Genomic DNA, 13,565 nt, shown 5'->3' on the forward strand with positions numbered 1-13,565 from the left:
AAAAAAAAACAAAACACTATTATAGGAATGACCATGTATGGACAGATCTAGATCCTTATTTTAGCGCAGCTGTCTTAAATTACACCGTTCCTCTTTTCTCAAGTCCTTACCGGGATCACTTCTTCTACATCCTGTCCATTGCTGGGGAATTTGAATTTTAAGGGCAGCGACATTGGAGGGGGAAGGGGATCAGGACTGGGGGCAGAGGCGGAGGATATCACAGGCAGAGGAGATGACTCCATATCCACTTCCACAGGTGACGAAGAACTCCTTTCAAAACATTTGCAAAGATTTAAGGAAATATCTTTTGAAAAAAGAAGAAAAAAAAGATGCATCGAGAAACTGGCTAGTGACTGAAATCGGGTCTTAAATAACTTCCTGCTCAGAGAATGCACAACACGTGATGACAGGTGCAGATACGTTGACCCTCATCAGTCAAACAAAAATAAGTTAGAAATTATAAATCAGTGAGGTGTCTAAAAATAAAGTTAAAGGAAGCACAGAGACGAAGGAAGCTACAGAATGTTAAGAGCGAGAGAAAGCAAGACTTTCAGCAGATAACAGAAAGGTACTGAAAAGTTTCTCAGTTTCATTTATCACCTGTGACGAAATATGCCGTTTTTAGTAATGTTGAGGGTCATGTAGAAAACTGTCTGCAATTGTAGGGGAGTGCATAACAGATCAGGTACCTGTTGCTGAGGTCCAATCTTGTCTTTGAGAGGTTCGGAGAATAAAAAGCTGAGTGGAAGGTGCCGTCCAGATGACCAGAGCTGTCAAAGCGTCCCAGTTCTGCGTTGCCACTGGGCGTTTGATAGGCACTCCTGTCCCAGCTTTGCAAGCTGTGTTCAAAGGCACTGGAGGTGAAAGCTTTCTCCACCTCCTCATCGCCGTCGGTGCTGTCGCTGTAGCTGTTGTGTCGGCCGGGGCTCCTGAAGTTCAGCCTCGCCAGAGCCTCTTCCACGGGGGTTTTCGGAGTCGTCTCAGGAGGCGTCGCCGTCCTGCTCAAGCTCTGACTGGGTTCTGTAATGGTTATGGGGACCTTCCTGGGTGATGGCTTGGGTGTCTAAGAAGGAATATGTCATTTTTAATTTGTAATTATTTAGCAAACTGTAGCTATAAAACCATTTTGGTTTTTTTTAAAGCAGCTCACCGAAGCTGAGGCGTCCATGTCTCGAAGAACACCTTTTTCAGGCCTACAGAGCAGCAGCGTCACTTCCTGTCCAGTTCCTCGTAAGGCTGATATCACCTCCTAGGTGCAAACAATGTATGATAAAAAAAAAACAAAAAAACATAATGATCAAAATAACGCTGCAGAGAAATTTGAATTCCAATTACACACAAAAAAAGAAAAAGAAAAAAAAACAAAAACAAAGTACAAACATGTTGTGAGAGTCCTTTCAGCGAGGTTTGATTGACTCGCAAGATGACATCGCCCACGTTGATGCGGCCACTCTCTGCGGCCGGCTGGCCCGGGAAAAGCTTCTTCACCCTCACCAGGCTGGGGCCGTTGGGCTCACCGGGGGCGTGCTCTTCTCGGCTGAAGCTGAAGCCGAGTCCAGAAGTGTTCTTCAGCAGACGGACGTCAAACGTGTTATCTGTTGGAACGAAGATGTTAATCTGCAGTAAGAACCACGTCGAGTGTCGGGTTAAGGTTCAGTTAATAAAGAATGAAAGTTACTTGTTATCAGATTTTCTTCTTACTTTGTGATATTACACGAAATTTCCATTTGGGTGCACAATGTTCTTAGAGAAACAAATCTGATTATCAAGTAAATCAGAAGCTACTCAGCCATTTCAGTTCTCTGGTTAAAGTATGACTAGATAATCTTTGTCTGATTAATCACAATTATGCCCTGAAAGTCCTGCCTCAAGGCTGCATGTTTACATCTAAACCCGACTCTTAGAGGTGAAAGATTTGAATCCTTCATTTTTACACCCTTAGAAGTTTTTCCTCTTTTTTACATAGAAGAATCTGAAAAAATGTAGTGTGCATTCGTATTCAATCCCTCCTCAGTGTACTTCATGAAAAACACATTTCAGTGCAATTGCAGCTGCAAGTCCATTTGGGGAACATCTGCAAGCTTTCCATATTTACAGCCTGAGTTTTCTGATGATTTTTTGCAAAACAAAAAGAAATGGTAGAGATGGTGAAATTTTAGGATAATATAGCTGCCCTACATTATGTAATTTAGCATAAACGAATGACATGCAATATAACAATGGGAAGCATTCAGTAAAACCCATTAAGAAACAACTGGAGGCATAGTCACAACTGCTGATGCGACTATTCGTGGTGTTTCGTGTTTGATAAAAAATATATTTCTAGTACATTTTCTTAAAAACGAAGTGAATATAAAAACAACTGTGTAATTTTTTTTTAATGTTTAATCAAAGTCATTCCAGGAGAAAATGTGTTCGGCTTCTTCTCCGGTTGGTTCTAGGAAGTTCGGCTTGTTCTGACCGCCGGCTCAGCCCTGAATAGGCACCAGGGCACAGCTAATGCCTTGTTCAGACATGCTCATTTCCTTTCAAATCACATTATCTATGGCAAGTTACTTTGCCGGGAGTGAGAACAAAGGGTTGAATTGTGAATATTTCTGAAAAATTGCTGCCTCAAATAATCAGCGGTATTCAAGATAAGACAACCTCAGTCTGTGGAAACTAATGAGCTTTTCAAGGAAAATCTTGTGAAGCTACACACCAGCTGAGAACCCTCCTCATTAAGTCTTACCTTGTGTGACAAAGCTGTACTCGGGTTTCTCTTTGGCCTCTGGTGGCTGCTCCTTGTCCTTGGTTTGAGAGTGGTTACTGGCAGAGATGCGGGTGTTGGTTTGAGGAGTGAGGGGAGCTTGATTGCCGTTCTCAGGTGAAAGACCTTTCTCCAGGCGCAAGTGAACCGTCTGCACACACAAAACGTGATTTACATATCGACCAAAGCCATCTGGACGACTGCTGAACAGCTTGTTATCCATGTAAGCGCCAGCCCTCACCTGGCCCGTGTCTCTGAGGACATCAACAGCCTGGTGATGAGTGGCTCCCTCCAGACTCTTTCCATTGACAGCTAATACTCGATCACCTGCGCCAATGACACACCCGTAATTAGTTAATTTATCTCCACTGTAATGTATGTGGCATCGGTTATTAGCCGCTCACCTTTCTGTATTCTCCCATCGAGGTCTGCAGCTCCTTTAGGTACAAGGGCTTTGACATAGATGCCTCCATGTCGCACTGTTGTGTTAGCTCCACCCTAAGAAATGAAAAAAACTCTTTAGCCAAAGGAAGTTGATACTTTTAGGATTTTTCTATTTGGGTTAATGGTTGATGTTAAGTTTTTTTTTTAACTATTCTACCTTAAAATTGTTCCATCAAATAAAAATGTCTAGACGTTGAGTTTTTTAATTATCTTAAACAAGTCTTGGATCTTTTCCAGTGCTGCCAGCAACTATTAACACCTCTGGTAAAGATGTCAAAATTGCTTAAATTGTTTTTTTTTTCCCCCCCATCATAAAAAAATAAAAAATCACAAATAAAGATTTTTTTAAACAAAATCATGGCATCACAGTGTGTTTAGCCTGAACTATATATATAGCACTATAAATTTGTGATCCGTGGCTTTCTTTTTCTCCGAGGTGTAAAGCTGACATTGACGGTTCACTTGGCACTCCTAAAAATGGGTGAGAATGTTATTAAAGTAAAGCAAATGTTTGGGGATCTAAATCAGCTCATTTGTAGCTACTTCTAGCTACTTGCCTAGATTTGCCTGTACAGCCAGAACAATAGCTAATAAGTTTAAAACAACTGGAACTGTGGCCAAAAAAAGGCTGGATGAGGACCAGAGTTTATTTAGCTGTCATGCACAGTCAGGAGGATGGCAAAGGAGGCACAGCACTAGGAAAAAGTATTTAACTCCTTCAAAATTTCTTCTGCTGTTGCTTTGTTTTAGTATTAGACCAAGATAAAGGTTTAACAGCAGGCAGATTTTTAAATCAGACAAAGATAATGGGAGTAAATACAAAATACAGCTTTTGGATTATTTCAGTGAAAACAGCTGTCAAAAAACAAACAAAAAAAACAAAAAAAACAAAAAAAAAACAAGCCATTGTGAATAAGTTACTAAATTATGAATCAACACCCAGCTTTGGCTGCCAAACTGGTTGAATGAAAAAACAAATCACTTAGCCATAAGCCATCTGACAATGTGAGCTAAGAAAACTCAAATCATCATACATAGACCCAGTGTCATCTGCAAGTCTGGGTTAAAAAGTAATTGCTTAGATTTTACAACTATGATGAACTCCAATAAGAGTCATTATCTAGACATGGAAGAAACACAGACTTGTGACTGATCCTAAGAGTGCATGACCTCTCACAACAACTCATCCAGGAGGCCACAAAAGAAACCAGATCAATATCTAAAACACTGCAGGCCTCACTTTGCTAGGTTAGCATTCCTGTCCATAGTTCGCAATAATAATAAAAAAAGACACCCATTAGAGAAATTCAAGTCTAAAACCACCGTTGAGCAACAACAACAAAAGGCCCAGCTATATATTTGCTATATTTGCAGAAAAACATGATCCGTAAAGCTCTAAGTAAAATAATCTTTGCAGTAACAAGACAAAACAGGGACTTTTGGAAGGAGTGCGTCCTGCAACATCTGGCATCAAACTAACAACGTTTTGGAGAAATTACATTACACCAACTGTCAAACATGGCTGTAATGTGATAGTCTGGGAAGTTGAAACGACTTTTACCTCTGAAAAAAATAAAAGGTTCTGGAGAGGCCTAGTCAAAGTTTGGACTTAAAATTGTAAGTTGTTGCTGCCAGTGGGGCACAGCCAGTTTTTAGGTTTGGGAGACAATAACATGCCATATACAGTCAGGACGATTTTCCACCTTTAATAAACAATGTTTAATAAACAATGCAGTTTAATAACTGCATTGTTAATTTACTCAGATTATCTCTGTCTAACATTTGAATTAATTTGAGAATCTAAAGCAAAAACAGAAGAAATCCGAAAGCCAAACTTACGACTTTGTATAATAAATCTCCAAAGCCAGAAAGTTGCGGAGTGCTGCAGTAAAAGGGTCAAATTGTTTTAGGGCTTTAGCAGGGCGGTACTAACTACTGGGGTACTGAATAATAAGTCTTGATTTTCTAAGACAACAGTTGGAGCATTTATCGTTCAGCAAAGATGTATCTGAAAATGATACATTATTCAACATGATGTTATTGACAAATTTACATTAGAGATATAAAACACAAATGATCAACAACACTCGAGTAACAATTTGTCCTTTCGATGAATATACTATGAGCTCAAGATGTGCATAATCAGATCCTAAATAAATACTATTCGTGTTAGAAATGTTAAGACAATAAATGATTACTAACCATAATGCATAGCGGACAGCTTATGGGGATATACATAATCTAGTAACTGGTAAATTGAATGTTGCCGTCTCTAAGTAAAAATCCCAGCAAATCAATTTCTGAATTTTCTGAGAGAAAAGTTTGATTAATGGCGCTCCAGAAAAAATCAGTCATAAACTGAAGCCAGCCATAGAAAATCCCACAAAGCAGCTCTTTGTATGCAGTTGTTGGTCATTATTGCCAAAGTGCAAAAGATACTAGGACTTTATTAGCATTTTTTTAATGAAAAGATTAAAAAAAACACACATGCAAAATTAGTTATATTACCAGAAGCTACTCCAAACGAAAGCAATAAGAGAACCAACCAAAAACAAACCAAACACAGAAGAGCGACAGTGAGGAGGACGAGCCAGAAAGGAGCCAAAACAAAGAGGGTGAAAACCTTGTCGAACAGTACCGTGACATTTATGCCCAGGCTGCTGTCTATTTTGGACAGCTCAACGTCAAATAGATCTCCTGGACGGAGACTATTGACCCCTGGGGCATTACCATCTAAATTTTCCGTGATGTTTTCCTGCAAACAGAGAACATGGCATCAAGGTGAATTGAACATGCAGTGAGGAAAGGGTGATCAAGGCCAAGAGAAGAAGATAAATTTGTTACTGGAGTCAGATGCATATCATGCAGTATACAGATTAAAAAAAAAAAAACAACTAAAAAGTGCTTTCCACTAACACCCAAAACAACAGGTCAAAGGTTAACCACAGGCAGTTAGTGGTGTCAAGCATCAGGCAGCTAATCTGTGATGCTTGTGTTCATGGGTGAAGGATTTGTTCCAACAAAACTAAGAGATGATTTATGGTTCTCTCAAAACAGATGACTATTATGTTGGGAAATGGCGGGCAAACATTATTAAAAGCACTAAATTCATAACAACAAGGACCGCACCTTTTTGGCCTTCACTTTCTCTTGACTACTGGAATAAGTCTCTTCATCCATGTCCGTATCCCCCCTGTCGGACTGCTCAGAAACCGGAGGAACTACTGAAAGTTTGACTTTTCTAGTTTTCGGAGGCAGAGCCGGAGGCGACTGACTCAGTTCAGCCTTTGGCTCCGCTCCTCGAGATTCGGTAGTGGTTTCAGAGGAGGCGGCAGCTTTCACTCTTTCCAAGGCCTGCTGAACTCTATCGCGAGGCGGCTGGTTGATTTTAGCAGAGCTGCTCATCCTGGAATCCTGAGAGCCGAGGCCGCTGCGCTGAGGTGCCGGGGAGGAGGCAGACGTGGGAGTGCCGGTGCAGTGGAGAGGAAGACCGGAGCTGACCGTGCCATGATGCTCCTCTGATGACGGGTCAGCCTCTCGCTCTGGTCTCTGAGCAGGTTTAGGTGAATTAAAATATGATTTGGGTGGTTGGGGAAGAAACGGAGAAGAATCTGACAAAAGAAGAGAAAAGGGCAGTGATGTAAACCTGAGAGGAACGTAAATAATCAGACATTTTACTTGCAACCTAAACAGATTTATGTCCCTACGTTTATCCTGATAGAGCCTCTCTTTTGGTTGAGACACAACCAGAGTGACATCATCAGGTGCGCTCTGAAGGATGTTAACCGTTTCATCGTGAGGATAGCCGTCCAGGTTTATATCATTCACAGATATCAGCCGGTCACCTGAAACAATTAGTCAGTGTTAACAACAAAGTAATACAGCAAAGGAGTAATTTACAGCAGGGTATAAAAATAAGGTCTCTATGAACGAGACTCCTACCAGGTTTCAGAAGTCCGTTCAGATCAGCAGGACCTCCAGGAGTGATGGAGCTAATGATAGTACCGAGGTTTGTACGGCCAGAGTTCTCCCCTCCAACAACCTGAAATCCTACAACATCCACAAGCACAAATATAGACTTGCAGAAGTAATATTTCCTATTTTGTTTCCCCACATCACACACATTTCAACAAAGTTTACCACAAGCCATGTTCTAAAACAGGTAAAAGAATGAGCAAAGTCCAGACTTAAGCATTTGTAACTTAAAAAAGGCTTAAAAAAATTGATGTTGCCTTCCAGAGTCCATTCAATCCAACTGAGTTTAAACTATTTCAACCCATTAATTAAAGTGATAAAAGTGGAGCTCATCTGTATGCTGAGAAACTCTCTCTTTGGTGAAGTAAACATCACAAATTAATATGAATATGGATTCTTACCCAGCCCATATTTCGCATCTTTCTTTAAGTTTACAGTTGTGATCTCTCTCTCTAGAGATGGCAGCTCGTTCAGCTTTTTCTTCAAAGAATCTGTACAATAAAATAAAGTAAAATGAAAATTAGCATTTTTAGTTAAATATTTCATTGTCAGGAGACACTTCCTCTTCTCTGAATTAGGCATTTCTTAATATTAGCTAGATCAACTGCAGGCTACCCTGACCGTAGAATAAAGAAGAAATGAGAGACGTGCATGAAGCTATTAAATAGTGGGACTGTAGCCAAAGGTCAGATCCACAGGCCAGCAGCAGAATCAGAACAAAGGCTCAATTTTAGATTATATAAGTCAGATTTACAGACGTCTATATTTGGTTTGTATCCAGATTGTACCGTCATGCACGGTCAACTGACAGAAGAAGAAAATGGTCATGTTTTAGTGCAGGTTCCCAAATCCTTTTTTATACATCATGCATACCATTAGCAGAAGCTGGAGTTGAAGGAGCTCCAGAGGAACTGAGCATACTGACACCTGCGAACAAGAGATCAGCCATTAGTGATTCACTCTTTATTTATTGTACAGGAGATACGTTTTTCTGTTGATGATCAGGCTATGGTTGCTTTTAAAATAGTCCTGCAGTGCACTAGGAAAATATTTCAATACTTTTCTTGCTTTTTCTAAATAAAATATATATATAAACACATTTGCATTCAGGAAATATTAAATATAAATATATCTCTATTATTATTATTTTTTGGTTAGTTTTAGTTAATTTAAGTAAATTAAGTTTGTTATTGAATTGAGGGACTCCGTCAGAGCTGCAATAAAGGATTTTTATGTAGATTTGCTCACTCTTCTTATTGGATACTAGAAAAAGAAAAAACTGATGTCTAGAGAATTGTTTCTTCTGATACTGAAGAAACAATTAAGTAGGTTTTACCTCAGTATAATGTGGAAAAAATTTACTTCAGCCATGTAAATGCTGGAGTAAGACTAAGATCCAGTCTACAGACTGAGCAATAAATCTTTAGAGGAAAACATCTTCATATTCTGTTTTCTTTGCAATCATCTAAAAATGAATCTTACCAACTACATATGCTTGGCCATTGTCCTCAATGGAAGATGAGTCCGACTCCTTTTTGGACTGACTGAGGTGCCATGATGGGCTGTTCTGGAGAACTGAACCCAAAGACCTGAGAAAGACAGAAAGATGCCAGTTTATCTATACAGCACATTAAAAAAAAGGTTGCCAAAGTGCTTTAAAAATCATTTTAACAAAAAATACTTGAAGGAAAATGAAGGAACGTCATCCCAGACTCCGTTCAACAGTTTTGTTTCAGCCTCCACAGAAGCTTCAGTGCTTTTTTTATTTCACTTTAGACCTTGAAGAATTTAAAAAGGAACTGGTTGTTTGACTGCAGTGTAAATGCTTAGAAGGCCACATAAATATGGTGGGACAAGACCATTTTAAACTTTATAAGCCAACAATAAAAGTTTATAATTGATTCTAAAATGGACTGGGAGGCACTGGACGCAATGATGCCTTCAGAAGATGAGAGCGCTGCATTCTGGAAAGTTTGTAATTGGTGGAGGGAAGACTGGTACAGACCAGCATGTAGGGAATTGAAATAGTTCAAGCATGAAGTAATAGAGGGATGAATAACGTTCTCCAGATAATAATAATATTAATCTCTATTTGAAGAGATAAAACTCAGCTAAATGTTTCTATGAAGGTTTCACAACTGCAGAGATCCGTTTGAAGCCAGAGGGAACAAAATGTGGTGGGAGGGAATGTTGTTCCACCTTCCAGTGTTAATCATCTTTGATTGTGCTCAGCACTGAACAAGGGAGGCAAAACTAAACAACTGAAACCAAATGCAATATAAAGCGATGTGCTTTACTCGAACCGTTTCTCAGAGTCCAGCTGTTTATTTAAAATGTTCGAAGCAATCTCAATGCATTAGAAGTTCCTGGCAACGTGAAATTGACAAGCCCTAAATAAACCAGCAAACGCAGAGCCAGGTACAGCCTCCCACGGACACAGGGGATTGTGTACCCCCACACACAGAGATTCCCCCCAGAGAGCCAATTAGGCAGAGGTAGAGACCCGTCTGTTGTGTCTCTACAGTCAAAGCACAGGTTAGGTTCCTGAAACAAATCCTCACTTAATAATCTTACTGTGTGCTAAGGTCAGCACAAAGGGGTTTAAAGGAACAACCCACAAACACACACACTGGACTAGGCCTGGGAGGAATGGATTTTTTTCACAACAAGTCTGACTCTAATCATTTTTTCCCCTCACTTTCTTTCTTAGAAATAAATGACAAACGACAGAAACTTAACTTAATTTTTATTTCAATTATTTCTTGTGGAAGTTGACCTGAATTTAAAGTTGAAGTAAATACAAACTACGAAATATGCTTGTGAAACAAGATGATAGGGCAGGTTGATATCACTATGAACTACAAAAACTCAGAGTGCATTGGTATAAAAAAAACACAACAAAAACAAACAAACCAAAAAACAAAAACTTCATTTTCCAAAAAATAAATCGTCAAATAGAAAATTTGATTAATCGATAAAATGTATTTATTGCCCAGCCCTACTCGAGACCCATCTAAATAAGTAACTTGGACAAATGATTCATAAAATAAAGCTGTAAAAATCCAAAATCTGACTGGTTCTCCTCAGAATATGCACTTTTGTGTGTTCAGAAAAAGCATTTAGCTCTTAACATTTACATTTTATTTACTTACTTGTCCTGAAGATGAGAAATTGAGTCGGTGTCTGAGTTTGCCCGCTGACGTTGCTGGAAATTGGAAGTTGCCTGGTTTAACTGGGGCTGGGTCAATCTGGCGTTTGGCGAACGGAGCAAATCCAACACCGGGCTCTGCTCCGGCTCCGACATCTGCGCCAGGTTGTGGTGGGACCGACTCATCAACCGTGGATTGGTAAAGGCGGTGGAGGCCAGCGGGTTGTAACCTGGAAGGTGGAGCTCGTCGTGGACTAATACAGAGCCGGCCGGCGTCTTGTTGAGAGCCACCTCCGAGTAGGAGATCCTCTTCAGGTGGTCCGGGTTGGAGCGCGTGGATAAGCTCTGGGCCAGGCTGACGGGCCGTGCTATCCGGGCTGATGTGTCTCCACCCTGAGAGTCTACGGAGTACTGCATGCTGCTCAAGGGGCAGTTCTCTGATGAACGAGAAGATGAAATGCAAAATATTTTCTACTGGAGAATTCAGAACCAAATTGGATTACTTGGGTAGAAATTTGCTCGTTGGAGGTTTGTACTTTTGAAAGTATCCTGAGCCTTCGAGGTGAAGCCGTATAAGAGGATGTTTCTACCTGGTTGAATATTCCCAGCCTTTTATTTCAGTTACTTCTAAAGTAAATCTCCTCTGCAGATGATATGTTCTGACAACATTTAAATATACGTCAGGATTAAGTGGTGTTTTTGTTTGCAAGTGTAACATTTAAACCCAGTAGAACATGATGAATATCAGTGGATGGTAAATGACGCATGGATGTCTGAATTAATTCAGGTTTGGAGAGAGGACAGTAAAAGATTAAGTCACTTTCTAGAGATTTAGACTGGCAATGTTACTGGACATGTTTTACATTGTGTTTATTAAAAATTAAAATTAAAAATAAAAAATAGAGCAAACTCCCAGAATTTTGTATTTTATAAGTGCTCCTTTATGACAGCTCTTGCAGCTTTTATTCTGTGATTGTTTCCATGGAGTTGGTGTGCTATAAGGCACAGCTATTGTAGTACAATTATTGCTCATAGTTTTGATAGTCATTACTAAACATTCCTGCATTTTATTTTCCTCACTAGCTGGAGCTCATTTTTCTTTCTCAGCCTGTTTTATTCAATATGGTACACACAAAGATTGATTAATGTTCAAAACTATTTTAATATGCAACATCTGAGATTGTTGACAACTAAGAGGTGATTTCACAGCTTTTTAAATAATGTTCTCATTGCTTTTGGCAGAGACCTCTCTCCCCAGATCACTGAAGCTGCAGAAATACAGTTTTTTAAAGTTGTGCTAAAACAATAGCTGTATTCCCGCTGCACAAATACAAGCCGACAGGTTCATAAGCTAGCCAAATTGATTTGCAAACTCCATCTAGATTGACATTTAGATGTTTGTGACTCTCTGCTTCAGACATACCGAGATCCTGCAGCTCCTGGTTGTTTTGTCGCGCCTTCGACTGCAGGTGGAACTTGTGCTGATCCGAACACAGCTGCAGCAGATACTGACACGTCCTGTTGCTGTCGGTCTGGAAAAGGTGTTTGACCTCATCCGATGTGTTCTGAAGACAAATTTTCTTTTTCTTAAGGAAGAAAGAAAGAAATAGACAAACATTCAATCTAATCTTTCCAGAAAAAAAACTGATATTATTTAAAGAGATTCAAAATAAGAGACAAGTGCGCACTGCAAAGGAAATCTTCTTGGTCTCCCTCCAGGGGAACCTCAGCGCTGGGGTGCGATTTCCATTAAGGACTTCAAAAATGAGCACGCCTTTGGAGTAGATCCCCAACATGACGCCTGACTGAGACCTCTTCTCTGGAAGGACTCGATGGAAATGGACTCCATACTCAGTCAGCTTCTGGCTCGCCTTTAAGGCAAACAACACAGAGGGTTCTTAAATGTTAAATACCCCAAAATTAAAACACGCACACACACACACACACACACACACACACACTAAATAAATACATAAATAAAGTAATTGAGACAAATAAAAGATCCACAAAAAGGTCAAATATTGAGAAGAATTAGCAATTTGGATTTTATATATAGACCAAACTCCATTTATAATGTATGTACTTAGTATTTCTTAGTAAATATTTATATATTTAAATATTTACTGAGCTACTAAGAGATAGTATCAGCTATTTACTAAGAAATACAATCATTATCTTACTTAGTATTGTGTTTGTTTATTTATTTATTATACATTATGGAATCCAAATAGCAGTAAGTTTCAAATTCAATGCGTTAGAGCACTTTATATATTCATATAAAACGATCCTAACCTTGAGAAACTCAAACTCTGCCTCTGATTCTGATGCGCCATAGTAGTTACTGTGAAGTTTAGGCAGTTCTTCCCGGAGAGTCGTCTGGTCCACCTTATCCAAGATGGACACTGGCAGGTAGTGCTCCAGCCTGAAATACGTCTTCCCATGAAGCTGCAGCACAGACATTAACACCTGGTTATAATATCATGTGAATGGCTCCTTTTTGAAATACACTTACTTAGAAAATCGGTGATGTGTTCAATACTTATATCACCAGGTGCATATAGATAAAGATATGTAGCTATGTGAATTTGTGACGTGGAATAAGAGGGTAAAAATGTATATTCTATATATCCAACTCGGTTTACATTTCCATTTCAACTACTCAAACATGATCTTGGTTACCTCAGGTTGGTAGTCACCAAATTCAGCCTGCAATGCCAGGGAAGCCAGAAGCAAGGCATTTTCTGTGTTGCAGCGCATCCTTTCCTCCAAGATGTCCTTCCTTAGTTGTAGGTAGTGCTGATGTTTGGTCATAGCATGCCTGTTTTCCACACAGATTTAAGAAAAAAAGTGTCAAATAGATCTTGATATTATATAATGTTAATTGTGCTGTCCCAGGGAATCATATATTGGGCAGCAGAGTTACTCAGAGTAAAAATATACGCTTACTGTATGAGGTTGACATCATCGTGGAAGAATTTGATCCGCAAGAAAAGGTTAAAAGGCACGTCGGTTCTTCTTTTCTTGGGATGCTCCTTCCATCCTTCAGGAGCTACTTTGGTGAGCTTGGCATCGGGTTCGACGAAGAAAAACTCAGTTTCTGTGTGGGATTTTTTTTTTTTAGAGACAAAGTGGATTAAAGTAGGTGACAGATTGAAAATGGAAAATAAATCAGACTGAAAAAACAAAGTAGTGTCTGATTGTGATCACTGACAATAACCTGATTAGGTGGTAAAGAAAAGGGGACAGAAT

The 13,565-nt window shown here is 39.5% G+C and overlaps 1 protein-coding gene across 5 annotated transcripts in view; it reads right to left on the reverse strand.

Moving 5' to 3' along the window:
* The window catches only part of ptpn13 (protein tyrosine phosphatase non-receptor type 13), a 46,986-nt gene that overhangs the window by 6,169 nt on the left and 27,252 nt on the right, over nucleotides 1-13,565 (reverse strand). For 2 of the 5 annotated variants that reach the window (XM_014987379.2, XM_014987378.2), the window contains exons 13-32: nucleotides 13,263-13,413; nucleotides 12,996-13,134; nucleotides 12,609-12,761; nucleotides 12,005-12,187; nucleotides 11,740-11,902; nucleotides 10,321-10,753; nucleotides 8,651-8,757; nucleotides 8,042-8,095; nucleotides 7,570-7,659; nucleotides 7,136-7,243; nucleotides 6,901-7,038; nucleotides 6,323-6,804; nucleotides 5,817-5,948; nucleotides 3,154-3,247; nucleotides 2,991-3,076; nucleotides 2,732-2,900; nucleotides 1,381-1,595; nucleotides 1,151-1,249; nucleotides 690-1,063; nucleotides 111-270 (exon numbers count right to left, since the gene is read on the reverse strand). In XM_014987379.2, coding sequence (XP_014842865.2) covers nucleotides 111-270; nucleotides 690-1,063; nucleotides 1,151-1,249; nucleotides 1,381-1,595; nucleotides 2,732-2,900; nucleotides 2,991-3,076; nucleotides 3,154-3,247; nucleotides 5,817-5,948; nucleotides 6,323-6,804; nucleotides 6,901-7,038; nucleotides 7,136-7,243; nucleotides 7,570-7,659; nucleotides 8,042-8,095; nucleotides 8,651-8,757; nucleotides 10,321-10,753; nucleotides 11,740-11,902; nucleotides 12,005-12,187; nucleotides 12,609-12,761; nucleotides 12,996-13,134; nucleotides 13,263-13,413 — 3,530 coding nt within the window. The remainder of the gene's footprint in view (nucleotides 1-110; nucleotides 271-689; nucleotides 1,064-1,150; nucleotides 1,250-1,380; nucleotides 1,596-2,731; nucleotides 2,901-2,990; nucleotides 3,077-3,153; nucleotides 3,248-5,816; nucleotides 5,949-6,322; nucleotides 6,805-6,900; nucleotides 7,039-7,135; nucleotides 7,244-7,569; nucleotides 7,660-8,041; nucleotides 8,096-8,650; nucleotides 8,758-10,320; nucleotides 10,754-11,739; nucleotides 11,903-12,004; nucleotides 12,188-12,608; nucleotides 12,762-12,995; nucleotides 13,135-13,262; nucleotides 13,414-13,565) is intronic. The other 3 variants (XM_014987380.2, XM_014987384.2, XM_014987382.2) reach the window with 2 other exon arrangements.

Source organism: Poecilia mexicana, unplaced genomic scaffold (assembly GCF_051168715.1).
Source record: "Poecilia mexicana isolate PSO_F unplaced genomic scaffold, ASM5116871v1 scaffold_12, whole genome shotgun sequence".
In the NCBI taxonomy this organism is placed as follows: domain Eukaryota; kingdom Metazoa; phylum Chordata; class Actinopteri; order Cyprinodontiformes; family Poeciliidae; genus Poecilia; species Poecilia mexicana.